Source organism: Bombus flavifrons, chromosome 8 (assembly GCF_040668555.2).
Source record: "Bombus flavifrons isolate JBK064 chromosome 8, iyBomFlav1_principal, whole genome shotgun sequence".
Classification (NCBI taxonomy): domain Eukaryota; kingdom Metazoa; phylum Arthropoda; class Insecta; order Hymenoptera; family Apidae; genus Bombus; species Bombus flavifrons.
The window spans coordinates 11,155,640-11,181,036 of NC_138449.1; the positions used below are offsets into that span (position 1 = coordinate 11,155,640).

The 25,397-nt window shown below is 37.0% G+C and overlaps 5 protein-coding genes across 8 annotated transcripts in view; 2 read left to right on the plus strand and 3 right to left on the minus strand.

Moving 5' to 3' along the window:
* The window catches only part of LOC138182768 (ELAV-like protein 2), a 57,735-nt gene extending 47,330 nt beyond the window's left edge, over window positions 1–10,405 (minus strand). The window contains exon 1 of one of the 2 annotated variants that reach the window (XM_069118954.1): window positions 10,382–10,405. The gene's annotated coding sequence lies outside the window, so the exon portion shown is untranslated. Of the gene's footprint in view, window positions 1–7,773; window positions 8,443–10,381 lie in introns of those variants that run through there. The other variant, XM_069118951.1, reaches the window with a different exon arrangement.
* On the plus strand, window positions 3,869–7,448 carry LOC138182645 (cytosolic carboxypeptidase 6). Its single transcript, XM_069118678.1, has 7 exons — window positions 3,869–3,926; window positions 4,061–4,425; window positions 4,492–4,928; window positions 4,992–5,195; window positions 5,316–5,539; window positions 6,043–6,238; window positions 6,467–7,448. Exons 1-7 carry the CDS (start codon window positions 3,869–3,871, stop codon window positions 6,768–6,770), a joined length of 1,788 nt encoding a protein of 595 aa, XP_068974779.1. The 3' UTR covers window positions 6,771–7,448.
* Window positions 10,406–11,574: 1,169 nt separating the features above from the next.
* LOC138182695 (RNA-binding protein 5) lies at window positions 11,575–18,685 on the plus strand. The gene is made up of 8 exons (XM_069118771.1): window positions 11,575–11,721; window positions 12,470–13,069; window positions 13,165–13,234; window positions 14,456–14,529; window positions 15,397–15,510; window positions 15,585–16,332; window positions 16,415–16,578; window positions 16,653–18,685. The coding sequence occupies exons 2-8, from the start codon at window positions 12,485–12,487 to the stop codon at window positions 17,670–17,672; spliced, it is 2,775 nt and encodes a 924-aa protein (XP_068974872.1). The 5' UTR covers window positions 11,575–11,721; window positions 12,470–12,484; the 3' UTR covers window positions 17,673–18,685.
* On the minus strand, window positions 18,478–21,234 carry LOC138182700 (beta-1,4-N-acetylgalactosaminyltransferase bre-4). The gene is made up of 2 exons (XM_069118782.1): window positions 20,222–21,234; window positions 18,478–20,127 (listed from the first exon to the last, which is right to left on the minus strand). Exons 1-2 carry the CDS (start codon window positions 21,053–21,055, stop codon window positions 19,933–19,935), a joined length of 1,029 nt encoding a protein of 342 aa, XP_068974883.1. The 5' UTR covers window positions 21,056–21,234; the 3' UTR covers window positions 18,478–19,932.
* A 179-nt stretch (window positions 21,235–21,413) lies between these two features.
* Window positions 21,414–25,392, minus strand: LOC138182696 (IWS1-like protein). 3 transcript variants are annotated; one of them, XM_069118774.1, is made up of 8 exons: window positions 25,246–25,392; window positions 24,921–25,030; window positions 24,629–24,740; window positions 22,878–24,551; window positions 22,296–22,656; window positions 21,917–22,206; window positions 21,732–21,843; window positions 21,414–21,657 (listed from the first exon to the last, which is right to left on the minus strand). In XM_069118774.1, the coding sequence occupies exons 2-8, from the start codon at window positions 24,931–24,933 to the stop codon at window positions 21,535–21,537; spliced, it is 2,685 nt and encodes an 894-aa protein (XP_068974875.1). In that variant the 5' UTR covers window positions 24,934–25,030; window positions 25,246–25,392; the 3' UTR covers window positions 21,414–21,534. The 3 variants fall into 3 exon arrangements, with proteins under 3 accessions (XP_068974875.1, XP_068974874.1, XP_068974873.1); XM_069118773.1 differs by lacking the exon at window positions 25,246–25,392 and adding an exon at window positions 25,107–25,233; XM_069118772.1 differs by lacking the exon at window positions 25,246–25,392 and having other exon boundaries at window positions 24,921–25,236.
* Window positions 25,393–25,397: the final 5 nt, after the last annotated feature.

Below are 25,397 nucleotides of genomic sequence, written 5' to 3' on the forward strand. Positions count from 1 at the left end.
ATCTTGCCCGGACCGCGACTCTCCAATCTTCAAATTCCCAACTTTTTACGCTCCTGATTCTCTGCCCGACGATCGATGGATACGGTTCTATCCAGATGAATTACAAAATCCATTCGAGTACCGTTAGAATCCAAGATGTTTTTATTATACGTAGCGCTCCCGTTAGAGAGTGTTTTCTTATCCTAAGGATCGCGAGAGAAGGAGTTTATATCCCTTCAGAATTATAACCACTTCTCGTTCCTTAATGGAGTGGTTTTTTTGTCGCGGTTAGGGTAGAAATACCTTGAGAATCCAATAATCCTTCATTCTATAAAAGTAATCTCCACAACTAGACCGTGGAATTCTACCAAACTTCTGTTTAACCAGCAATTTCGAAACCACTTTTGGATAGTTTTACACGAGTTCTACCAGCGTGGTTCGAGCTAGTGAAAATAGTTCGCAGGACGAGCGGTGTCCAGGAATTATGCGGGTTCATCGATTAGTGGACGCAGGTAGTTAACATAGTTACGCGTTGTTGGAGCATTGAACCAACTATTCGGGAATGTATCTTTTCAGAGGCAACGGCAAGTTTCCATAACTGCATCCCTTCTCCCGGTGACACGCCATATTTGCGCTTGCTCATCCGGGTGCTTGGCCAAACAATAAATATGCGTGACTTAAGCTCACTTTGCATGTTGCACGGAGCGGGTTGCGTGGACCCGGGAACGAGGCTGCACACGTGCATCGGAGGCTGAATCCGTGCGTCTCCCCGTAGCCTGATAATCGAGCCAGGGTTATGCATGCGGATTACGTAGCTTCCAGTCGCGTATCAAACGCGTGCCAAACTCGTTATTTCGAAATTGTAAATCTTCCATATTATAAAGGACGAATTATTCATTGTTCGATATTCTATGCGGCTCGTGTATCCCGAACGTGTTCTTAAAAATCTTTCCCCACTCAGCATGTTACATCGAGTACGTAGAAAGGACAAACATTCTTGCGCAAATATTTACCACAGAAATGATCGATCTTCCTGTTATAGGTTGATAGATTGTGTTTCAGGGGTCAGATCTTTAGCTTTTATCCAAGCAAAATAAAATACCACGCGTTACAAAGCACGGCTATGATTTTCCTTATATTTCGGCCGTACGACCGTCTCGTTGGAGGTTGCATTAGTTCTATGAACTTTCGTCGAAACTCTATACGTATAGCCAAGGGACAGTCACGCGAGACACAGAAAATTTCATGGTTGAAGGCAAAAACGAAAAGAAATGGCAGCAGGGACACCTATCGATTCAACAAACCAAGGAAACCAGGCGCGTGGATCCACCGTTAGTATCGTCCAGTCGATGAGAAGTTGAGCCTCGTGTGGACCAGTTCGGGACAAGTCAAACTCCGCTCTCGATATGTCCGACGTTGAGGAAACTGGTACGTACTATGCTCGATCCGTCTTCGAGAATTGTTCGTAACAAGCTAGAAACCGTTCCGTGACTGAAACGCGAGCACGTAACACATGCCACATCGTCTATCTGCGTGATCGCACCTCTACACGAGAGAGAAACATTTTGTCTATGAACGTGTGCTTCTATATTTCGACGTCGTTTCCCGATAGATCTTCTGTGATCCGTCAAGTCGACCGAATCACCGACTCAAGGAGCAGTCACGCGAGGATCAACGCTAGCTCGATGCTTATTGCCCTCTGACATTTGGCAGGTGTTCCTCTTTGGAGACCAGTTCGCCTCGTGATATAACATATAGATCGCAAAATTCACCGCAGAGGAACACTTTCTCGGTCGGTTTTCCGTGTGCGAAGGGTGGTTTTCCCTTTGTGACTCGAAGCTGCCATATCCTTCCCTGTTCCCAGCTATTATTACCGCTCTGGTCGCCTTTTTCTCTTTCTCTCTTGACCTAACTTCCGTTTTCCGCGTCACGGAATAACGAATAAAGTAGAAGGATGCCTCTTATAGTTGGATTCCTCTAATTTCGTTCGATCTAGATCGCGATCCAGGGAAACCGTGTCGAGGAGAAAAAATATAACGACCGAGGCTGCTTTTCCTTTTTTTTCCCTCGTAGCCGGAACTGTTGAAGATTTAGTATGAGTTCAGCGGTGCGTATCACAGTGTATCCTCTCCCTCTCTATCCTCCAGCCACCCTTGCCGTCCCCTTGATTGTTCCGTGCTTTTCTGTCCAGCCTCTTTGTCCCACTTTTAATTGCTCTTCCCAACCGTCAGCTCCAGAGTGTCCTCAGACCTTTTTTCCCTCCAATTTCCCAGGAATTTTCTCTTTTTTTCCCTCTTGCTTCCACAGCCGTAATCGAGGCGAGACAACACACCGCAGACATTTGCCTGGGCAAATTGTAGAACGTTTCCCGGAGGTGGAAGCTTGTCCCGTCGTGGATAAAGTGTTGCCACTAATGCCAAGCTATCAACCTTTGTCGTTGTCCAGCCTTTCAAGAAGAAAAATACCTAGCACCAAATTTAAATGGTCGTAAATCGAGAAAACTCTCCGGGACGAGACTTCGTACGATTTTCTATGCTTCTATCACATCTGATCGAACGAGAAACGAGTCACTGTCGGTCACTAGCATTGACTGGCTAAGTTCACGTGACTCGTGGTATAATGGTCAGGTTTTGCGTCAATCGATGAATAATTGATAAGAGACTTGTGCAATCTCAACGGAAAACCACTATAGCCTAACCGACTGAGTTTAATTTCCCTTTTTCTTCGTGCTTTCGTTTCTTCCAGGCTATAGACGCGTAGGTTTTAGCTGGTGGATGTGTCATTTACGGGCATCGTACGAACCGCATGGAAATAGATATCGAACAAGCCTGATTTAGAAATCCGCACGCGACACGCTATGTACCCATCGGGGAAAGAACAATGCATGATAGAACGGAGCAGCTAGACTTGAGACACCACGACGTGGTTTGTCGAAGACGTGACGTGGACGTTCCTGTCTCTGTTTCTTCCTTCTTCGAGCACGCGCCACGTGGATCTCGCCAGTCCTAATATAATCTCTCCGCTTCTTCGAATCGTTAATCCGCGAGGAAGAATAGATCCAGAACGTTGTAATGCACTAGATACGTGGAAAAGTATCAGATAGATTGAAAGAATGAAAGCTAAGAAGCCGTTTAAATCCGTGGGGGAGGATGGTCTTAAAAATTTCATATTAGAACAGACTTAAACACAGTCCCTGAGAGATACAGATGACACAAAGGTGACTTTAATCTATGCTGCTATTCCAATTTTTATATATAAATACTATATAAAAACACGAGAAATGTGAAAAATATTTCGTACATGATCTCTCTCGTACATGATCCACGACCTCCGCAGGGTTGAAAACTAAAGTTCATCGCTCAATTTCAAATTCCGGCGTTTCGTGACCAGGAGCAACAGCGCTCTCACTCGCCACCTTCGTTCGTTCCCACGAGCGGGAGATTACGAAAGGATACGAAGATCGGATTTAGAAATAGATATCAACGAACCGAATTTACCGAGCACCAAAAGTAAATTACCGATGTAGCCTCTTTTCTTCGTCTAGATTTCGATCAACTAGCTTCTCGTGACCGCAAACGACTTTGTCCGTTTCGTTAAAGCCTGCTCTGTCGATCCTGTGGGATCTTTGACGCGTGGCAGCCACGCGAATTCCCGCCAATCTTGCTCGATTGAACCGCGCGAAATCACGAACCTAGGCCACACGAGAGATTCCTCGCACGAGAACCGACACGAGAATTAACCGTAACGTGCTGATCCAACGGCACGATCGGTGTTACAGCCTATCCACGTAGGTGGTAACACCCACCATAAAAGGTAGTTTAGACCCAGAGGAAAGTCAGTCTGTTGCCACGTCTTCTGCCTAGTGGATCAGCGCGTTTCCTCTTTCGGAATGGCTCACGGGGAGGGTCGAGATCCGTTGGAACATACCAGCCTCTATCAAAGAGCTGGTTCGGTCCTTCTTTATTTATATTTCGTTTCGATTAATTCTTTTCTTTTTTGTTACTTAATTGCGCTTGATTGAAAACGTTTTTAACGAATTACGAGGATGTTGAGAACTACAAAGAGACGTTTGACTGTGCAGAGAGCGAGGACAGTGATACAGAAGGAGGTATGGGAAACGTGAACAAAATGATAATGCGACCACCGGGACACAGCGGAAAGGCGAAGAAAGGACACATTTGTTTCGATGCCTCGTTCGAGACCGGTAACTTGGGCAGGGTGGACCTTATCTCAGAATTCGAGTACGATCTGTTCATCAGACCTGATATCTGCAATCCGCGACTTCGCCTGTGGTTCAACTTCACCGTGGACAACGTGAAAGCGGATCAACGAGTGGTCTTTAACATAGTTAACATATCAAAGAGCGCAAATCTGTTTCGAAACGGAATGACGCCGTTGGTGAAGAGCAGCAGTAAACCAAAGTGGCAAAGGATTCCCAGAGACCAAGTGAGTTGCCGTCTACAGAAAACGATGAAACCAATATCCAAAATATTCCACGAAACTTTCCTCTAGGTATTTTACTACAAATCGGCGCAGCACCAAAACCACTACGTCCTCAGTTTCGCCTTTTCCTTCGACCGTGAAGAAGATGTGTATCAATTTGCTTTGACCTATCCATACTCGTACAGTCGCTATCTGGCACATCTGGATAATCTTTGCACCAGGTTAACGTGTACGAAGAGGGAAACCTTAGCCACGTCGATACAAAAGAGGAAAATCGAATTGGTCACGATAACTTCAAATCTGGAAGACTCTCAAGATCATTCACGAAGGGTGGTAGTCGTTCTTGCCAGAGTACATCCAGGCGAGTCACCCTCTTCCTTCGTTTGCCAAGGTCTAATGGACTTTCTGGTCAGTTCCCACCCCATCGCCCAAGTGTTGAGGAATTACGTCGTTTTCAAGATAGTGCCGATGCTAAACCCTGACGGCGTTTTTCTTGGCAATTATAGGTAAATAGAGAATCCTCTGCCAAACGAGAAACAAACGAGCGACAGAATGTTCTCTTGTTAAAGATCTACTCTGATGGGGGCAGACTTGAATCGTTCGTGGAACAAAATCTCCGATTGGCTGCATCCTGCTCTGGTAGCGATCAAACCGATGTTGAAGAACCTCGATAAGAGTTCCCGTACGCCATTGGACTGCGTACTTGATTTGCACGCTCATACCAATGCTACGGGACTTTTCGTTTATGGAAACACCTACGACGACGTGTACAGGTATCTCTAACCGTTTTTTCTTTTTTCCCCTAAAGAAATTTCCTCGAGATATTCGTAAAGAAAATAAGATCCTTCCGTTTCCAAATGACACTATCTAATCAACGGCTGCCAGCCTCTTAGGTACGAGAGGCACATCGTGTTACCAAAGTTGTTAGCGCAACACGCCGAAGACTATGAAATAGGGAACACGATGTACAATCAGGATCCCCATAAGGCTGGGACCGCGCGTCGTTATCTGTGTTCCATTCTCAAGGAACATGTAAACTGCTACAGCATCGAGGTATCGATGTTCGGATACAATAGGAAATCGACGCCTGGAATATTCCCGTACACCGAGGAAGGATGTATCCTTTGATATCTGTATTTATTTTCCGTAGATACGTGAATTATTTTCTACTTGTGTACGAGCATTTGTTTCGCTTAAAATTCTCCAGTAGCGTCTGTCTTTGGAATTCTTGCAACGGAATGTTTCACAAATCTAGAATAATCTATATATGTTTAAACGAAAATGTTCAAGTGTGTTAACCCGATAGTTCAGTTGGTAACTAGGTAACCAACTAACTTTATATTGCCACAATCTTGGAAATGGTAATTAATCACTCGGAAGGCAAACCGTCTTGAGAGCATTCCAAACGAAACAGCTGTTAAGCCGCACGGTTATTTCGCTTCGTTCCGTGTTTTTCGAGTGAAATTAAGTAAAGTACTATTGAATAATTTATAACACGATCAATTAAAGCGAAAGCTTTGCGTTAAAAAGTTTGGATGCCAATCGATCATCCGGTACTTAACGTAGGCCTGTGCTACGATGCGATGAATCAACTATCTTGACTTGCCAATTAAATCACAGATTATAGATTAGGCCGCAATCTGGCCCGTGTATTCTTAGAATATTACAAACTGATGGGCATCATACCCGCCGGCCTTCCCGATCAACCATCCACCAAACGAACGCGACAATCGCGAACAAGGCGTCGAGTTCTTAGAGAACCTAGACCGAAGACATCCAGGAAACCTGCGCCTATACATCTGGCCAGTATTCACGAGTAATTTCACTCCCATTACTTTGTTATAGAAATTCATACGCCTCTTCTTTACTCTGCTATTATTTTAAGAAAACTCTTAAACTCTTCTTAATAGAAATAGCTATGTAAAATCTACTATATAAAGATAAAATAATTTCATTCAACGAGTTAATAGTTGTGGTTTAAGAATCAGGATAGAATGAAAATGAACAAGTTGGATGATGAAATCCGCATGGCCGTGATCGTCAGGTACTTTCAAGAGGAGACAGAGATGGCCGCGAGCGGCGGTTACCGATCGATGAGCGGCACGCGGATGAGCCAGCTTGGGACCGGAACTGGAAGTGGAACGGGCGTCGGCGGGTGCAGGAACCGGAGCTACAGGTTCCGGAGCCCCGGGGCACCGCTCGACAGGGTGCAGGCCCTGTCCAGACATCCCGCCGAGCCGAGGCTCACCATTATCGATTTCAATCAGCTGACAAGGGGCGGTTTGGAACTGGCTACCAGCAAGAACAGGGCAAAGGTCGCTCGAAAAGCCGCCAAGTTGAACAGATAGCGATCTCCATTTTACCTCAAAGCGTCGTCTTAGCACCGATAATCGATAGATAAAATAATTCTTTAAAAAGAACTTCGAAGCGTCTGATTCGATTTAACTAACGTGAACCGCTAGATTTAGACTCTTCTTTGCGCAAAGAAATTTTTAAAGGATACTACGAATTAAAAATTTCTCCCTGAAGCTCTACGATGACGCGTACTCGCGGTCTTTCAAGAATTTGTAGGTGATCGATCGACGAAAGAAGAAGAGAATAGCAATGTAACGTAAGCATGTGTAATCTGAACCCAATGTCGATCGTATCAGTTTCGTAGAGAAGCTTCTTTACACGGTGGTGTAGGTTAACGATTACCTCAATGTACACATAAAATTGATGGATCGAGTGGTATACGAAACTGCCCAATGCCAATAACGTCAATCAGTGATTCGTGTACGCTGTATCGAATCATAAAGAGTCGATTTGTAGAGTTGTTACGTTCTTTTATTCCTATACACGCGCCACTTTCTTTACGTACATATTTCTTAGTACGCCCGACCGATTGGTTTATTCACTGAAAACTATTTTTACAAAGATGTTCGCGTTCCTTCGGTTTAACGACAATAAGTCGAGGCTCGTATTGTATGGCAACTTAGAATTACAACAATAAAACAAACATATAAATGCTAAGGAGAAAGGGAATAAAAAGCATGCACAATCCCTTTTACTATCTGGTACACTAATTGAATAAAAACGTAACCCCCGAACGAGACAAATTCTGTCCATTGTTTACGCGATTTCCCGTGTTTAAGACTGAAACTTTATCTCGTGGATTATAATAAAGATTCTTTACATCGCAATGATAACGGTGTAAATGAGATCGGATGAAACGGTAATCTCGTCCAAGGGTTTCTACACAGCTACCCATCCGTATCGGTGAGGGCTTCGTGGAGAAAATCGCGAAAGGGGAAAGAAGAATGCGAAAGCTGTTGCTTTCTTAGGTCACATAATAGAAATTTGTTCACGTACCTGAATGCGAGAATTACGTTTCCTAAAACTCAAGCAATCCGCGAGCTTGTTGCACGCGTATTGGATGGACAGAAGACACAGGTACTACGGGGCCTGGTACACTTGATCAGATACGGACCTAAAGATACGCTAGCTGATCACGGCTGTATCCGTTTATTGAGCATACGATAAACAGGAGAGCCGGTATAGTGACTATTGAGCGTGCGACTCCTTGATCACAACAAACCAATCAACGAATGATTTTTGTTTTCTTTTGCGTGTACGTTTCTTTCTTTCCTTTTATCAATCTTTTTTTTTTCTTTTCTATACGTGACCAAATTATATATTCAAAACACGTTGTTCGTTGCACGCGCTCGCGCACGCTTCCGTATGTCCGTGTGCGTGTAATATGCGTGTGTATGCGTGACAATGGTAGCGTGATCACGTACATATACGTTGCACGTATACCACAGGTGTACGAACGTGTCGCGCGCGACCTTTCTATATGTTATTATACATGTATTCGTGTGTACGTTTGTGTATGTGTGTGTTTATATATGTGTGTGTACCAACGTGTCAATCAATCGGAACTGAAGAATGAACTAAAACGGAAAGAAATGAAACTATAGCGAAAGAAGGGAGCAGACAAGCGGCCAGTAGCTCTTCTACTCCTGGGCTCGAGACGGAACTGGCCCGTGGGCCGTTCCGCTCAACACCACCTCGACTCTTCTCCCTCTACAACCTCCCCAACCAACCCATTCCCCAAACCACCTCGTTGCAACCCCCTCGAACTCCCTAGCTTCTTTCCAACCCCCTCTACTCCCCTAATCTAGTATCTAGCGCGACCACCGAGCCGCCCGGTACTTCGGGGTTGGATGATACTAGGGCGGTGGTCGTTGAACCAAGTATATAGACGAGCTGTCTGCGTCGTACCGATTGCGCACAGACGCCTCTGCCTCTCTTTCTCTATCCCATTTTCCATCTCATCCCATCTATCCGTTTCTCCCATTCGTTCCAACTCGCTTCTGCACCCCTAGCTCGCAATTTGCATTTCTCTATCTCTTCCACGATTTCCCTTCCTTCTCTTTCCATTATTTTCCCCTCTTGTTCCTCCGTTTCTCTTGTTACTTCAATCCCTTTCCCATCATATTCCCCTCCTCCTATCTCTATCTCTATCTCTTTTCTTTTTCATTTATCTTGCACCTCGACTCATCTGTCCTTTATTTTCCTTTTTATTATTTTTCACGTTTTTCTCTTTGTTTTTAATTCCATTTTTAACATCTTCCTTCTCTTTATTCTTTTTCACTTCTTCCGGTATCTAGTTATCTTCGAGCTTTCCCTCGCCCCTTTTCTCATTCGTCTTCTCGTCTTCCATTCGTACCCTATTTGCCTCTCACGCTCTCTCAACCGAGCGTACTCTCCAACGTTCCTCGTCCCTCCGTCTGTCGTGCACTCTCGCGATCGTGAACAGATCCCCAGACCAGGTAAAGCTAGCGACCTCTATATAGCTGAATAAACACGAGCGGGCTGCGACGAGTCACCAACACGCTCGTAACCCATGTAATAATGAAATAATTCTGGGATCGTATGCGTGGGTTAGAGAAACCCTATGCAGACAGATCCCGTTTCCTGATTTTTTATCGGCCATGCTGTTATGGTATTTCTGATAAACTATATATATATTAATGTCCTTTACTTGGAAAGCGTTACACCGCGGGAAAGTACTCTCACATTCAGAGAAAATGTCTAAATGAAATTTGAATTTCAATCAGTAACAAATTAGTTTAGATTTTAATCAAAAAGATTTTTCTAATCATTCTAAGTTAATTCAGAAACCGTAGTATGTATAATGTACCATGCAATATTTCTCGGTTATACTCGTGAATAATAGTACAAATATGTTTGTCAGACTTTAGAATTAATTTTTATCAGAAAAAGAAATGAATAGAATTTTGCAATATATCAAAGGAAATATCTGAAGGTAGCTGTACCACTTTGCTAGATTTATAGGAAGGTAAAAGGATCGAGGTACCCTTTATCTGACACTGATGCATGCAATCAGACATCCCATGCAACAACAGCGACCACTGACAACCACCTACAGGACCGAGTAAAGCCGAATTTCAACGAAATCGCGCGACGTAAGGTAAGTTGCGACGTGGGCGGAAACCGACCTCGATTGCCTAAGCTTAACCCTTTTCGCAGATAGTTGCGCATTGCGAAGAATCCTACCATTTTATAGACAAACCATTCGTCACAAAAAATTTCAAAAGATCGAAAAACGAATTCCACATATGTACATTATAAATGTAAAAATTTATTTGAGATAACCTATCTAGCGTATGTAAGTACATATATTTTGCGCAATCAATAAGAGAAAGAAATTGAAACTAATTATCATCGTAAGAATTAATTGGTTTATTGTAACGAATCAATTTTTGGTTTTCAAATGACTAAGAATAACATTATCAATAAATAATCGTTCAGAGCTCGTTACGCATTCCAGTGACAAAAAAAATAATTTTGTTTATTGTATGAACAAAAATATTGTACTTAAATTCCGATTATTTAATAACGGTTGAAATAAATATATATTGTATTTATATAAAAATTTTCTATGTAAGCTTACCGAATAAAACCACGTTATGCATTTTCTTCAAGATGAAATTGTTATCTTCATTAAATAATGTGTAGACAGATCGATAATTTGAACACTTTCTTGCTCCTTGTTTGATGCTGTCTAACACTGACAGACTTTAATATAATACACTGGTATATGGACCATTAAAATTTTGTAATACGTAGTTTGAGGTTATACTTTACAAAGTTATTTACACCACATATTGCATAATAATCATACACTATTATGATTAAAATTTATTTTCAAATTAAAAGGATATCTCAGATACACTCTCTTATTCTTATCTGTCCGACGAGAATAATTGTCAAAAATTTTGAAGGATAATTGTAGTTGAACACAAAGACACATTATTGACAACGTACTTTGTCCGAAAACATTCAGTTCTTTAATCTCATTAAATTAAATGAAATAAGCCTTTTACAAAAACTAGATACTCTTCGATATATATATATATATACATATATGTACTAAAAGCTAATTTATATGAAAGATCGTGTTACAGCAGCTAATGGAATAAATGACCAAACTTTACAATAAGGAAAAGAAAAGTAGACATAAAGATAAAAAATACTACTTTGTCAATATATCTTTTATCAAAAACATGTTTATAGTAAAACGGAATAAACACACTTGAAAATTAATCCAAAATTTAGGTTGGATCACACACGACACTTATCATACGCTCAGTTGTTTTAATTTCAACATCCTAACGCGGGAAACTGACGCAGCGCAATGACGCCATCTTGCGTTCTTCTCAGTAATAGCTTTCCTACTGGAAAATTTAAATTTATATTCGCATTTATATGTACGTATATATAATAAAATTATCTTTCCAAATATGTAGCGGTCTAGAATTTTATAAATTTGTTAAAATATTATATTATTTATTTAAATATTATTTATATCTGTAAAAGACGTTTACATTATTTTCATTACGCGACACTTTCATGGAAACTGCTACAACCTATCAATTGACATGCTCAAAGTAGAATATATGACTATGATCCTAATAATGTATATAAAATATGTAAAAAGTTTATTTACAATATCAAAGTTATTTGGTTTGATATATATGTGTTAAAATTAGGCTAGTAGAATACTGATAGAATTTTAAAACAAAATTTTTCTCTTACGAAGAAAATATGTAACGGAATAGAACGAGCTGGAGCGCCATCTACAAAATATTTCCTGATAGAACATATTTCTTGCACCACGTAATGAGTCCGTCTTCCACACTCGACGCCATATTGTATGTGAATCAGGAGGTGTAAGCACGCCATTGCACACATTACGTTAATCTCCGACTATTTCCATAAATAACGAGTAAAGTAAGTAAGAAAACGAAGCTTTTATAAATTCACATCTCTATAAAACTAATTCGATTCAAAATTTTGTTTTATTTCAATAGTTCTTCTATAACATTGAATGATGATTATTAATCAACACCACGATGTTTCGTTCGCTTTTGCGGATCGAAATTCTCATTTCGATATTTTTGTTTTATATTGTCTTTTATCTTGTTATTCTAATAGGATATTACTATTTGATCCTATTTATGTTTGTAATAATAATAAAATACATGCCTCTTTTTTTCCATTACGTTTTCTGATAAAAATGCGTACAAAATTTCGGATGAAATCTGTCACTACAATTTAAAATGATCGTGGGAAATATACTATTATTTTGTTAGAAATAAATATACTTTTCAAATCGGACCACATTATTAAAAAAATATTGAAATTCATATTTTTATGTATAAAATCTATATGTCAGATGTATTCCATATAGTTAACATTACTACTTTTGGAATAAAATTAATTTATATCCATTTAACATATGATAGTTTGTTTTATATACTTTAATTCATATATAAAGCAATAGGTTTTAATTTAATAATATGCTCTGTTCGCTGCTTTAATTTAATTTTAAATGCTTATTAGCTGCCATTTTTACATTAATGGATGGCTATTAACATTCTAAATTACAAAGTAATGCATTAATTGAATTTGTCATATTTTACATTTCTTGTTTAATAAATAATTACTAATACAATAATCGAAAATTTGATTGTTCCAGAAATTATTTAAATGCATGGACAACATGTACAGTAATAATATTGACCCCTGGGAGCCGGGTTACGGACCTGAAAGGAGGGGACATAATTCAGATTATGATTATCGTAATGATTATGGTAGCAGTAGGTCACCAGATTACGTAGAACACCGTGACAATGATCATCGTGATAGAGACCATCGTAGTCCAGAATATAGAAACCACCGAGGCCGAGATAGAGATCGCGAAAGAGATCGTTCAAGAGATAGAAGAGACCGTAGCAGAGATGACAGAGATCGTAGCTACAGAGACAGGGAGGATCGTTATGGAAGGCAGAGAGACAGAGATTCTGTAGAAAGAGACAGAGATCGGGATCGTGATCGCGATAGAGATAGAGATCGCTCCAGGAGAGACAGGGATAGGGAAAGAGATCGAGATCGTAGAGGGAAACGGGAGGAGAGAGATCGGGATCGCGATGACGATCATAGCCGGGAAAGTATGGATTTTGAGCACGACCATGGACGTACCTATGGTTCGTCCATGGAAGGCATCCACTACAAATCTCAATCTCCAAACAACACCATAATGATTCGTGGGCTTGCTCAGCATATTACAGAAAATGACGTAGGTTCTCAACTTAGCGGCCCAACATAATTGGCCACTTGTGAGCCAGCATTTGCAAGCATACATCACTGTTATTATTATGATGTGTATCACAGGTGCGGCAAGACATCCTTAACTGTGGTCTCATGCCCAAGGACATCAGGCTGATTCGTAAAAAGGATACAGGTAACTATCATTATTTTTGTAAGTTAACTTCCCCTAAACCTAATGTGCAAATTAGTGAATTGCTTTTTATCTCAGCAAGTTGCATTAGATTTGTGTAGCATAAGTTATTGTTACATTTTTAATGATCATTTTAAAAAATGGTTTGGAATCTTTAATATACAAAACATTTGATCTTACAGGGTGATTCTCTCCCTAGTTGGCTCAAAGAAAATGCCGATGTAACGGTAACGTGTCGGTATACGTGATCGATCATGAAATACCGACATCGATCTTGCATTAGTGTAGATGCAATTATGTGTGTGTGTATATGTATACGTAAAATAATCCGCGGTGTAATTAATGACGTTGCTTTTGAGTCAACTAACGAGAAGGTCACGCTGTACAAATAAGCAAAAAATTTCAAACAATTTTTTACAATACTGTACAATCATTTATATTAGTATTATGTCGGTACCAATCATGCATACCCCAAAATTGTTCAATTGAATACCAATCATTAATTAATTTATTAATCTTGGAATCAGGTAAGTTTATAACAAGAACAGAATTTATTACATAGGAAGAATATTTTGAGGGAAATCAGAACATCATTATTCATCTTACAAGGGTGATGTAAAATATTTCTAAAAATCTTTAATCTTATATTATATATTATATAAAATAATTGGAATATGAATCTACCAACCAATTCTATATAACTATTCTAGTTTCGAAATAACGAAATTATTATATTCTATTATATGGAATACATACAATAGAATATGTGATTTTTTTTGGTACAATAAGGCTCTGTTGTTAGTATCTATAAAAAATATCAGTTTCATTTTTTCCAATATTGTTCATATTAATAATGATTGTATAAAATAGAAATTTTTGAAAGGGGAAGTATTTTCTATACAATTTCTACTATTGCTCCTTTGATCTATTCACGGTAGTGAACGTAAAAAAATGAAAGGAGTATAGGAGACTTGGGTAGGTCTGGCAGTAAATTAAACTTATCGCGTAAAGATACTAAAGAAAGATCGTCTGTCACCCGTGTAGAATTCATTCTGCTGAGCTTTAGGCAAATGGAAATGAAAGCAAGCGACGAAGCGAAGAAAATACTTCGTTCGAAAGTCAATCTGTCAATGGTTGGTGCTGTGATTGCCTGCCCTCTCAGAGTAGAGACTCCCAGGCAAAACGTGGATTAACTTTGGATATGTGTGTATTTGCTCTGTATAGGTGCTTCGCGAGGTTTTGCATTCGTCGAGTTTAACGCGACTCAGGAGGCCGCACGGTGGATGGAGATGAAACAGGTAGAAAGAAGTTCAGTCCAGATACCCAACCGATGCGTTGTACGCGTGCCACCGACGCCCCGTGGCGGCAAGGCACGGTAACGCAGCCCCTTGGCCTTCCCCATGGCCATGGCTGTGCACCTATCAAAGGCTACTTCAATCTACCATATCTAATTATTTATCTAGGAGTCCCCACATACTTTGCAGACTTTTCTTATAACTCGCTCGCAATTCCGTCTATTGGATTATAAAGTTACATTATATATCGAAAGGCCGCGGCGCGTGCTTTTTACCTATCCTCTATCTATCATAAAAGTTTGTGGACTAACAATGAAGATCGGAGGAGGGTCATTCCAATCGTCTTATCTTCTACATACAATGCATATATTTATATTTGGCATGGCAGTTTATTCATATACAAATCACATTTTGCTACGTTCATAATATTACAAAATAGTTTTTTTCTTTTCTTTTCGTTGTATTATTTAAGTCTGCTTTTACAATTTTAACTTTATACTCTCAATGCAATTATTTAATGATCAAGCATTTTAAAAGAATGACAATTTTTATGCACGATATTTTTCCTATTCACGTATAAATTTGTATGCAAGCAAATCATTGTATGTTTGCTTGTTTTCACAAATTCAATTCTTTTGATCGGCAAAAGAAGTTTCCGCGCATGTACAAATATACGTATAGTCGGTCCGCAAGTCGTGTGGAATGGCCCACGTTATAAGACCATGACATTTTCTTTACTGTTCGTTCGAGACGGAAAGCTATGAAGTAGAAAAAAATCTATAATTTCGTCAACCAAGAAGAAAGTTTACGGGTTATGCAGCTGCTTTGAGAGGATGTTGGACGGGATAACACTGAAATTCTCTGTTTCAGGGAGTACTGATGCTGCAGGACCAATATCGCGCTTTAATGCAGTACAGTATACCGAAAGATTGCCATGTAGATAAACCACCAGCAAAAAATACACAAGATTGGCACTGTGTTAAGGTAAACCTATTTATAAGATTTTATTATTTGTCTAATGTAACTCAAGTATTGCAATGTTATCTTTTCAATCGCAGTGTGGTGCACACAATTTCAAAAGAAGGGAAACATGTTTCAAATGTTCTGCGTCTCGAGCAGAGAGCGAAGAAGGCGGAGAGGGTAGCGATGAAATTAGTCCTCATCCTACGAATACAGTTCTTCTTCGTGGATTGGATGTTCTAACAACCGAAGATTCGGTCTTGCAGGCGATGAAAAATCTTTCATCGATGCCGATACGGAGCATTCGCATAGGACGTGATTCTCTTACAAATACATCAAGAGGTGTATGCTACCTAGAAATGGGCAATGTAGTGGATGCCATGTATTTACATACGGCCCTTACAAAACAGGGATTGGTAGTAGATGGTAGGAAAGTGGAAATTACTTATTGCAAACTTCATCAAATAAATAATACCAACACATGGAAAGGAAATGACAGCCAGCCACAAAGATATACTTTGGATGATGTTGCTCAATTGGCCGAATATAGTGCCAATTTATATGCAAAGACACCTGCACAGAAAGCTCACTACCTTCAGTATTATACGCAATATTATCAAAATCAAATAATGCAAGGATCTGCAATTACTTTGCCATCTTTAAACCAAACTGATCGAGTGAATGCAGCTGCAGCCGTAGCACAGTCTGCGATACAACAATTACAAGCATCTAGAAAATTAGGAGATTCTGAAGAAATGAAAAATAGACCAACACCGACGGCACCGTCTAGTACTACCTTAGCGAGTGGAAGAGTTCCTGCACATGGTAACGACGGTAAAATATATTGTAGGTTTTTTAAATCTAATAACATGATTCTAGATAAATTTACTACAAAATGATTTTTTTAAACATTCATATCTTTTTACAGCTGTGCCAGATGTTAGCACTTATCATTATGATGAGTCATCTGGTTATTACTATGATCCAAGTACGGGGTTGTATTATGATCCAAATTCGCAATATTATTATAATAGTCACACGCAGCAATTTCTATACTGGGATGCTGAATCTTTTTCATATCAACCGGCGAAGGTAATTAAAATTTCTATTTCATTATTAACATCAAAGTTTTGTAACTTTTACTATTAAAGATTTTATATATGCAGACTGCTACAACCGTAACACAAGCAACAGGGACAACGTCTAGTGGAACTACAATTACTGCTACAGCAAGTAGTACAGATTCAACAAATACGATTACCAATCAAGCAACAACTTCCTCAGTTACTACCGCGACTCAAGAAACTTCGAAGGAGGATGAAACTAAGAAGAAAGACAGCAAACAAGATAAAGTAAAAGTAGCGAAAAAGATAGCAAAAGATATGGAACGTTGGGCAAAAACCTTGAATCAAAAGAAGGAGAATGCAAAGAGTAATTGGAATTCTGAATTTGCTGGTGGTGATGGCAATCAAGGTGTCGGAAGCGGAGCTGCAGATGCAGGATACGCTATATTGGAAAAGAAATCTCTTGCAAATTCTTATCATGAGGATGAAGATCAAAGCGGAAATAATGGTTTGGTTGCTGCCTATGGTGGTGGTAGTGATACAGAAGAGGAAATAGAGGATGTACAGCAAGAAGAAAGGCAACACACAGATTGGAGTAAATTAGCATGCTTATTGTGTAAACGACAATTCCCAAGTAAAGAAGCATTGCTTCGACACCAACAGTTATCTGATCTTCATAAACAAAATTTGGAAAATTGGTATCAAGTACGTGGTTTAGACCCAAACGATCCACAGCAAAGAAACAATAAATATCGCGACCGCGCCAAAGAAAGAAGAGCAAAATATGGTGAACCAGAACCTCCACAACCAAATAAACTTAAGGAAAAATACTTAAAAACTAGGGTCGAAGAAATATCGGTGTCATATGAAGAACCTACAAGAGCCGGTATTGGTTCAGATAATGTTGGTAATAAACTTTTACAAAAAATGGGATGGAGTGAAGGAATGGGGCTTGGTAAGTCGAACCAAGGTAGGACGAGTATCATTGAAGCTGAAAGAAGGGTTCCTACAGCTGGATTAGGAGCAAAATCGTCATCTTATAGTGCGTTACCAGGGGACACATACAAAGATTGCGTAAAGAAAATGATGTACGCGCGTTATCAAGAACTATCTGATACATAATACATTGGATATAGTGAAAATAGATTTTATATATAAATAAGTACTTGTACTCTCAATTTTTCATAGACGAATAGGTATACAATATGCGTATCATCTTAATGTGCTGGTTGTTTGCTGGTCGTTCCATTCTTGGGATATATACGGTTTATATTTCTTCTTTTTTTTCTTTTTTTCCAATTCTGACATTTTCATTTAAAGATGTTTAAGAAATAATGTAAATTAATTATTTTTGTTATTTCATACTTATTCATTGAATCATAACGTAATTTAACTGATAGATAAAAATACTCCTGAACTTTATTTGCATGATGCTTCTGAAGTTCACATTACAATCACATGCAATAATATATGCTTGTTAATTTAACAAAAATTAGATACTTAAGGAAGGACATATCCAAGAGTGTATCACAAATACCAGTAACAAAATACTTCACTTACTAAACAATTTTTGCCCAACACTTCATGCACAATACACAGTACTTTCCGTACTTCAAAAGGGAAAATGCATTGAAACATTATGAAGTATATAAGGAGAATTAAATTATATCATTTCATTCAAATTTCATAATGTTACTTTGAATGAAAATCAATTTACATACTTATGATCCAGTGAAACTAAAAGCATCACTGGTATACTATATATATTTATTATATTATACTAATTTACATTAAATTTCATAATTCCTTTATAATGTAATTATATTAACTTCACATACTTATAAATATATATATATATATATACTTATATATATATATATATTTATACGAAGATAATTATATATTTATAGTCATACATGTATGTCAATTCTTTCTTTTTATTATGATTTATTCTGTATTTTTGGAGATCACACAATTTTCGCTATACATACACATTTCTATAATCATTCGTACACTTTAATCTTATTTTTTTAATCACGTGTTAAACCCATGTAATAAGCAATAGGTTAAAAGGCGATAATAAAAGTACACGCGGCATTATTGCTTGCTATATACTCCTATTCATTTTTAAATAATTGAAGTTTGTTTTTGTCTTATCTGTAGTTTCCATTTTGTAGTATTGAAATTTTAACATTCGGAATAGTAAATTTTTGTAAGGATTATGTTTCCAAATCTTTTTAACTGTACGAATATAATTCACCGATTTGTTGTTCACAGTATAACGTTTTCTTAGAGTAGAACTATATATTACTTTTTTAAATAGATTTATAATTTTATATATGTTTCCTTTTCTTGATTTCTTAAAGCATATATTAATATCTATTGGAACACTTGTATTTACACTTAACAAGTGAAATATTTTCAATGATCAAAAATTTTTTATTCCATTGCGCTAGATATGAGTTAAAAATTTTTTTACATTTCGGTATACATTTTTTTATTACAGTATCAACACTCAAAAATCAATTAAGGCTACTACTAGTGGCTTGAGTATTATTTGAAATATTTCTGTTATGACAATTATATTTAGTTAGTTTCGAACTTAATATATTTTACGTTTCCACTGATTTGAGTACTAGAAGTAACTGATCTTATTTTAATGATAATAGTATGTTTGTCTCTTTTTAGTCAATATAAATATCATGCTCAGAAATATCAAGACTATTAAACAATTAAATTAATACTAATGTGTTACAAAAAGATTTATGTGATTGCAATATCAGTTGCTAATACTTTGACATGTAGAGGACATTAATAGAGGAACAAACTATAATCTATTTGTAAAAAGTATCTTTGTACTATTAAGTCTGCACTTGCTTAAAGAACCAAGATTTCGTGAAATACCGCATTAATTCAAACAGGAACATAATTAGGAAATATGTTTACATTATTTTTTGAATACATTACATAATATTTAGAAAACAAACTATTAATAAAAGTTTTACATTTGAAAGAAATTTTAATATTAGTTAAACAACATTATCATCCCATGTTGATTAATAGTTTGTTTCTCCAATTGCACAGAATTGCAATTTATTCTTCGCTAAACATATTATTATATCTTTGGTTTGACACAGTAGAATATCAAAAGATTTATATTCTCAGATTTTCACAGAATTGTGCGAATAAACTATATGATAACATAAAAATGGTATACAAAATAATTTAATGGGTACAATTATTATAAATATTAGGAGCATATGTCAGAGTATAAAAACTCTATAAATTATTGCTAACTAAAATATCATAAGAATTATTTTCAGTTCTTTGAGGGAAGTAAATTAAATTGCAGTAAACACTTTTAAACAGAAGGTAAAGGAAACTAAACATCTGCTAAAATCCAAGAATATAATGGTCTTAATTGGTGATTAAGAACTCTATATTCTAAATTACTAATTCCATCAATATCATACCTTTTAGCACTGTTCTCAAGATTTTCAAATCTAGCATTGCTTGGAGGTTCTTTTTTGTGTATTAACATGTAATATTGAGCAATATCAGGTCCAAAACGTGTAACCTGAAATTTAATTCAAATATAAAAAGTAATTTAACAATATTACATAATGTCACCATTGGTAATAATCTTAGTTGATAATAAATATTTAACATACTTGAAGACCTTTTGATTGTAAACGACTGTAAAAATCATCATCTTCTCCACCCCATCCATAGAAAACATTAGAGAATCCATTAACTCTTTCAAACTGTTTTCGAGTTAATGCAATTGCACCACCAAACAAACCACTGTATGGTAAGTTGTAACGGAAAGTATTTACACTTGAACTCATGTGTCTGGGCATTTTAGTGCAGGCATAAATGTTGTCCGGATTTTGAGGTATTAAATCTATGTCTTGAAAGATGAAGCAGTGAAAATCATTCACCTTGGTCGCCTCTGCATATCCAACATTGAAAAGTTTAGCACGATTAAACTCACGTATTGGACTTTGTTCTATCACAAATATTCTATAATCAAGATTTTGAGCTTGCAAGAAGGGATGAATATAATTCATAAAAATAGTGAGCTGTGTTTGACGATTTCTATATGGTAATATAATGGCCACATTGAAAAGAGGGTGACAATTTAGAGGTTTCCACTGGCCTCCAGGTAATATACCCAGACGGCGGGCCATTGCCACGGGATCTTCTCGAGGATGTTCTTCTGGATAAAATAATTGAGAAGATCTTCGCGGATTAATCATGATCGTGCACGAATTATCTCTTGCTGGATAAGATCTTTCCATTTCATCGTAAATATCTTCTGTTTTTATAAAAGTGTAATGTGATGCAAATCTTGCTGGGTGTAAGCAATAACCCAAAATCAAAATCGTAATGATAGCGTACGATAATCCTCGTGCATAGTCATAAAAAAAAGCGACAAAGATTTTTAAAATATTAATAATACTCCTCATCCTAACCTTTGTTTCAACTTCCAATAAACATTTCATTCAAGCAGGTGCGTTATATTTATATTTAAATTTGTTAGTTTGTTCGATAGGTTCAACATAGTTCAAAGTATTATTTTACAACTTAAATATGAAACTTGGAGTTAAATAAAAATATTTATACAAACGCGCTTTTAAGTACATAAATGCAGGCTAAACTCAATTTTGACAGCAAAGTGAAAACTTACGTTTGCGCAATACGTGAGTAAAACATGGTAGAACCACCGACGAATAGAACACATTATCAACTAAGACTATCGTAAGACCAACAAATCGGTATTTCAGAACGTGTGTAAAATGATGGAAGCGGTGCGTTTTAATGAAAATGAAAGTGGATGTATACAGAAATTTGTATCGAATATTTTTATTAAGCATAAATCTGATTATAACCTTACGTTAATACAATTTCATATCTGAATTGGTGCTTATAATTATAGAAGTCTTGTATAATAGTTTTTCATAGCAACTAAAAATTATTAACGTTACAAAGACATTTTACGGCCTTCAATAGATATATCCACAGCTCTTCTAGTTGCTTTTATTCTTTTACTATCCATATAGTTTTTCATATGCCTTTCAAATCTGTTCATTTGTTTCTTCGTGCTCTATAATATTATATCATTAATATATTTTGAACCATTAACTTACTAAAAACAAAATATAAGATAGTAATATTTACCCTACTAATATCAATGTCAGATTTCCAATCTGGTCTTATAACATAGTCTTTATTGGAAGGTCTAGGAACTCTAGCTCTTCCAACCCAACCAGGATCTCCTGGCCTCAATGGTCTAAACAAACAATTAATTACATTATCCAAACAAAATTAATTATTCTGATAATAGGAGTTCGAAAAATTCATACTTAGCATCTCCTTTTAAAGCTTTATTAATATCTTGCGATTTCTGAGAAGAACCACCATCATCACTTTTTCTTCGCTTTTGTGGTGTCTGTTCTAAATCTCTTTGCATTCTTTCTTCTTTTGATAGGGCTTTAAAATCTGCTGATAAATTAAATATAGGTCTTGCCCATTCATTAATTAATTTCCCTGCTCGCTCTTTATTTTCTTTCGTCTCTTTAGGATGTTTATAGAGATACATTACAGCTTTACCAATACCAGATTGCTTTAAAGAAGCTTGATCAATTCGTGGAAACTGAAATATATATATTAGATTATTTTATTATAGTTGTATATATTTTATACTTATATATAAATATATAAATGACTAAAGCATGAACTTACTTCCCACAAAAGCTTTAAAAGACTATCCCGAATTTTTAAAGATGGTAAGGACCGATCAGGCATCGGAGCCAACCAATCCGTTAAAACTGATAATACATTATGCTCCAAAAAGGCCAATTGAAGATCGTGTTTTTTAAGTTGTGATAATACTTTAGGTAACATTGCAATTTTATTAGTAGCTGGTTTGTTTTGTTGGTTTAATTTTCTATCTTCCTCTGATGCAGATTTCATATCAGATAACAATTGAGCTATGATATCGTCATTATCGTTAATTATATCAATATCCTTTCTTTTGCGTCTTCGTGATTGTTCTTCTTTCTTACGAGCCATCATACGATCAAAATCCGATAATGAATCATCTCTGAAAATTAGTACATTTATCGTTAATTTTAATTATAATGAATTACAAAATTCTTTAATGAAGCTCTTTTTATGTTGCTTCATTGTAATTCTTAATCTATTATTATTATATTGTTACTTACAAATATCTGCTACTCCTGATAAGCATACGTTAAATATTATATACATTAAATTTTTATTACATATATAACTTTTAAAACACATAAAATCTAATTTACTTACAATCCTCCATCCGCAATCATTCCATCGTCAGAATCTTCATTTTCTTGTTGCTCATTAGCTGTACTATCTACAAATTGTTTGTTCTCTGCTTCTTCCTCACCTTCCTCCTCTTGTTCATGACCCTCTTTTTTCATCTTCGTTAGTTCATCGTCTCCTTCATTTTCCGAATCTACTATTTCATGTTTTGATTTCTTTGTTGCTTTAACACCATCCTCTTCTTCCTCAGAATCGGATAAAACTCTATTTCTCTTTCTAACAGCACCTCCTGAATCTTCACTTCGACTTCTTGATCTCCTAGACTTTGATGCTGAACGAGATCTTGATCTTGATTTGGACCGAGATGAATGTCTAGATCTGGCAGCTGACACTGACCTTGATCGCGAGCGTGATGGTGAACGCGATCTTGAACGTGATCTTGAACGTGATCTTGAACGTGATCTTGAACGTGATCTTGATGGTGAAACTGAAGCAGATTTTGAGGGAGATTTTGACTTTGATCGAGATCTCGATTTTGAACGCGATCCAGAACGCGACCTAGAAATAGATGCTTTTGAGCTGGAGCGAGATGACCTAGAACTAGACCTTGACCGAGAACTTCTCCTTGAAGCTGGAGACTGTGATCCTTTGCGTGATCCAGATATTGATCTGGACTTCGATCTTGATTTTGACCTTGACATTGATTTTCTTGACCCAGATCGCGAACGTGATCTAGACTTTGATGCGTGTCTCGAACCTGATGGTGTCCTTGACTTCGAACGTGACACTTTAGGTTCCGCTGAAGATGATCTGGATAACGATCCTTTTGGAGACATTGTAGGTGATTGTTTCCTTGATCCAGAGTCTGATTTAGATCGTGATCGAGATCGAGATTTACGTTTGCCATCTGGAGACCTCGTAAGAGATTTTGAACGTGTACTATTGTGCGAATTAGGAGAATCTTTTCTTGATCTTTCTATCGATTGAGATTTTGATCTAAAACGTGATCGAGAATTTCTAATAGGCGATGGTGAGTGTTTTCCTTCCAAAGATGGGGAAAGCGATGCTTTTTTTTCACGAGATCTAGATCTACTACGTGATTTTCGACTTGGACTATTGGAAAGGGACCGAGATTTTACCGAATTTGATCGAGATCGGGATCTAACAACTGCTTTCGGAGATCTAGAAGGGGAACGGGATGGTGATCGAGAATTCGCTTTATACGGTGTAGGAGATCTAGAACAGGAACGAGAATTCACTTTCGGGGAAGAACACTTAGACGGTGGGTTACTTCGTTTAGTCGACGTCGATCTGGACCTGGATCTAGATCGTGAATTTTCTCGTGATGCTAAATCAAGACTTCTTCTAGATTCTGCCAAAGAAGAACTCCTTGATCTTGACCGGGATTTTGCTGAATGTGTCGAACGTGGTGATTGTGATTCACTTTGAGTAACTTTTCCATCTATTTCTGGTGATGGAGATTTAGAAGGTGATCTAGAATTACTTTTCCTTCCAACAGATTTTGAACTAGATCTAGATGATCTTTGATTTTTAACAGAAGACGGTGAGATTGATCGGTTCCCAGAAGGTGAACGCGAAGGTGATCGTGAAGGCGATCTAGAATATGATTTCCTAGAGTTAGCATTAGAAATCACAGAAGCTGGTGATCTTGGTTGGGCAGGCGACGATTGATTAGATCTAAAAGAAAATCTTAAATGTTGTTACGTACTACAAGTAATATTTTAGAATTATTTAGATAGATATGAATGTAAAACCTTGGAGAACGGCTGGCAGAATTTGATTTAGATCTACTTCTAATAGACCTTTGGGAATCCACCGATGGACTTCTAGATTTCTCTCCTTCATCTTCGGACTCGCTTCTTTCTTCTGAAATAAGTAACCACTATATTACAAAGGTTCAAAAACACAAGCAATATTCCCTATCATATGCATATTAAAAAAGTTTAATTTTAGTAATATTAACTATAATTTAAATTTATCTTTTATTTTTTAGTAATTACTTTTTCAGTTAATCGTGTTTAGGAAAATTTATGCCATTTTATTTACCTTTGCGATTCATTGCACTTATATACAAATAAAAATGTACACTTTGTCAATAATTATTACTAAACACTTCCTTCTCCGAAACAATGATATACGTATTTTTCATAAAGGTCCTGCTAAATCAAAAAATAGTTTCTTGTTTTTAACAATAAATCAGAACTGATACACATATTCAAGAAATACATTTACAGTAGAATAATTTAAGAAATATAGAAAAATCGTCTGAGGTACGCGTGAATAGCCACTTTGGTTTTGACTTTCTTGTTAGGTTAAGGTTAGATATTTAGACTGAACTAATCACTAAAAAGCTCCTTAAATCGAATATAACCTTTATAACTTCAATACGACCATAGACAAGCTCTAAGTATGTATATACACATATGTGTTAAAATAATTTTATGACGAAATTGTTAAACATATGTAATACTTTTATTATATTATACATTATAGCAAAGGGCATTATTAGTAAATAGGATTGAT

Excerpts from the sequence above, each read along its gene's own strand:
- LOC138182645 (XM_069118678.1), top strand. The coding sequence starts at position 3,869 with ATGGCTCACGGGGAGGGTCGAGATCCGTTGGAACATACCAGCCTCTAT. Across the intron at positions 4,426-4,491 it reads AAAGGATTCCCAGAGACCAA|GTATTTTACTACAAATCGGC; the intron begins GTGAGTTGCCGT and ends ACTTTCCTCTAG. Across the intron at positions 4,929-4,991 it reads GTTTTTCTTGGCAATTATAG|ATCTACTCTGATGGGGGCAG; the intron begins GTAAATAGAGAA and ends CTCTTGTTAAAG.
- LOC138182695 (XM_069118771.1), top strand. The coding sequence starts at position 12,485 with ATGGACAACATGTACAGTAATAATATTGACCCCTGGGAGCCGGGTTAC. Across the intron at positions 13,235-14,455 it reads GATTCGTAAAAAGGATACAG|GTGCTTCGCGAGGTTTTGCA; the intron begins GTAACTATCATT and ends TGCTCTGTATAG. Across the intron at positions 15,511-15,584 it reads AAGATTGGCACTGTGTTAAG|TGTGGTGCACACAATTTCAA; the intron begins GTAAACCTATTT and ends TTTCAATCGCAG.
- LOC138182700 (XM_069118782.1), bottom strand. The coding sequence starts at position 21,055 with ATGAAATGTTTATTGGAAGTTGAAACAAAGGTTAGGATGAGGAGTATT. Across the intron at positions 20,128-20,221 it reads TACAATCAAAAGGTCTTCAA|GTTACACGTTTTGGACCTGA; the intron begins GTATGTTAAATA and ends ATTAAATTTCAG.
- LOC138182696 (XM_069118774.1), bottom strand. Across the intron at positions 24,552-24,628 it reads TCTGCCAGCCGTTCTCCAAG|ATCTAATCAATCGTCGCCTG; the intron begins GTTTTACATTCA and ends ATTTTCTTTTAG. Across the intron at positions 21,844-21,916 it reads GCTTTAAAAGGAGATGCTAA|ACCATTGAGGCCAGGAGATC; the intron begins GTATGAATTTTT and ends TTGTTTGTTTAG.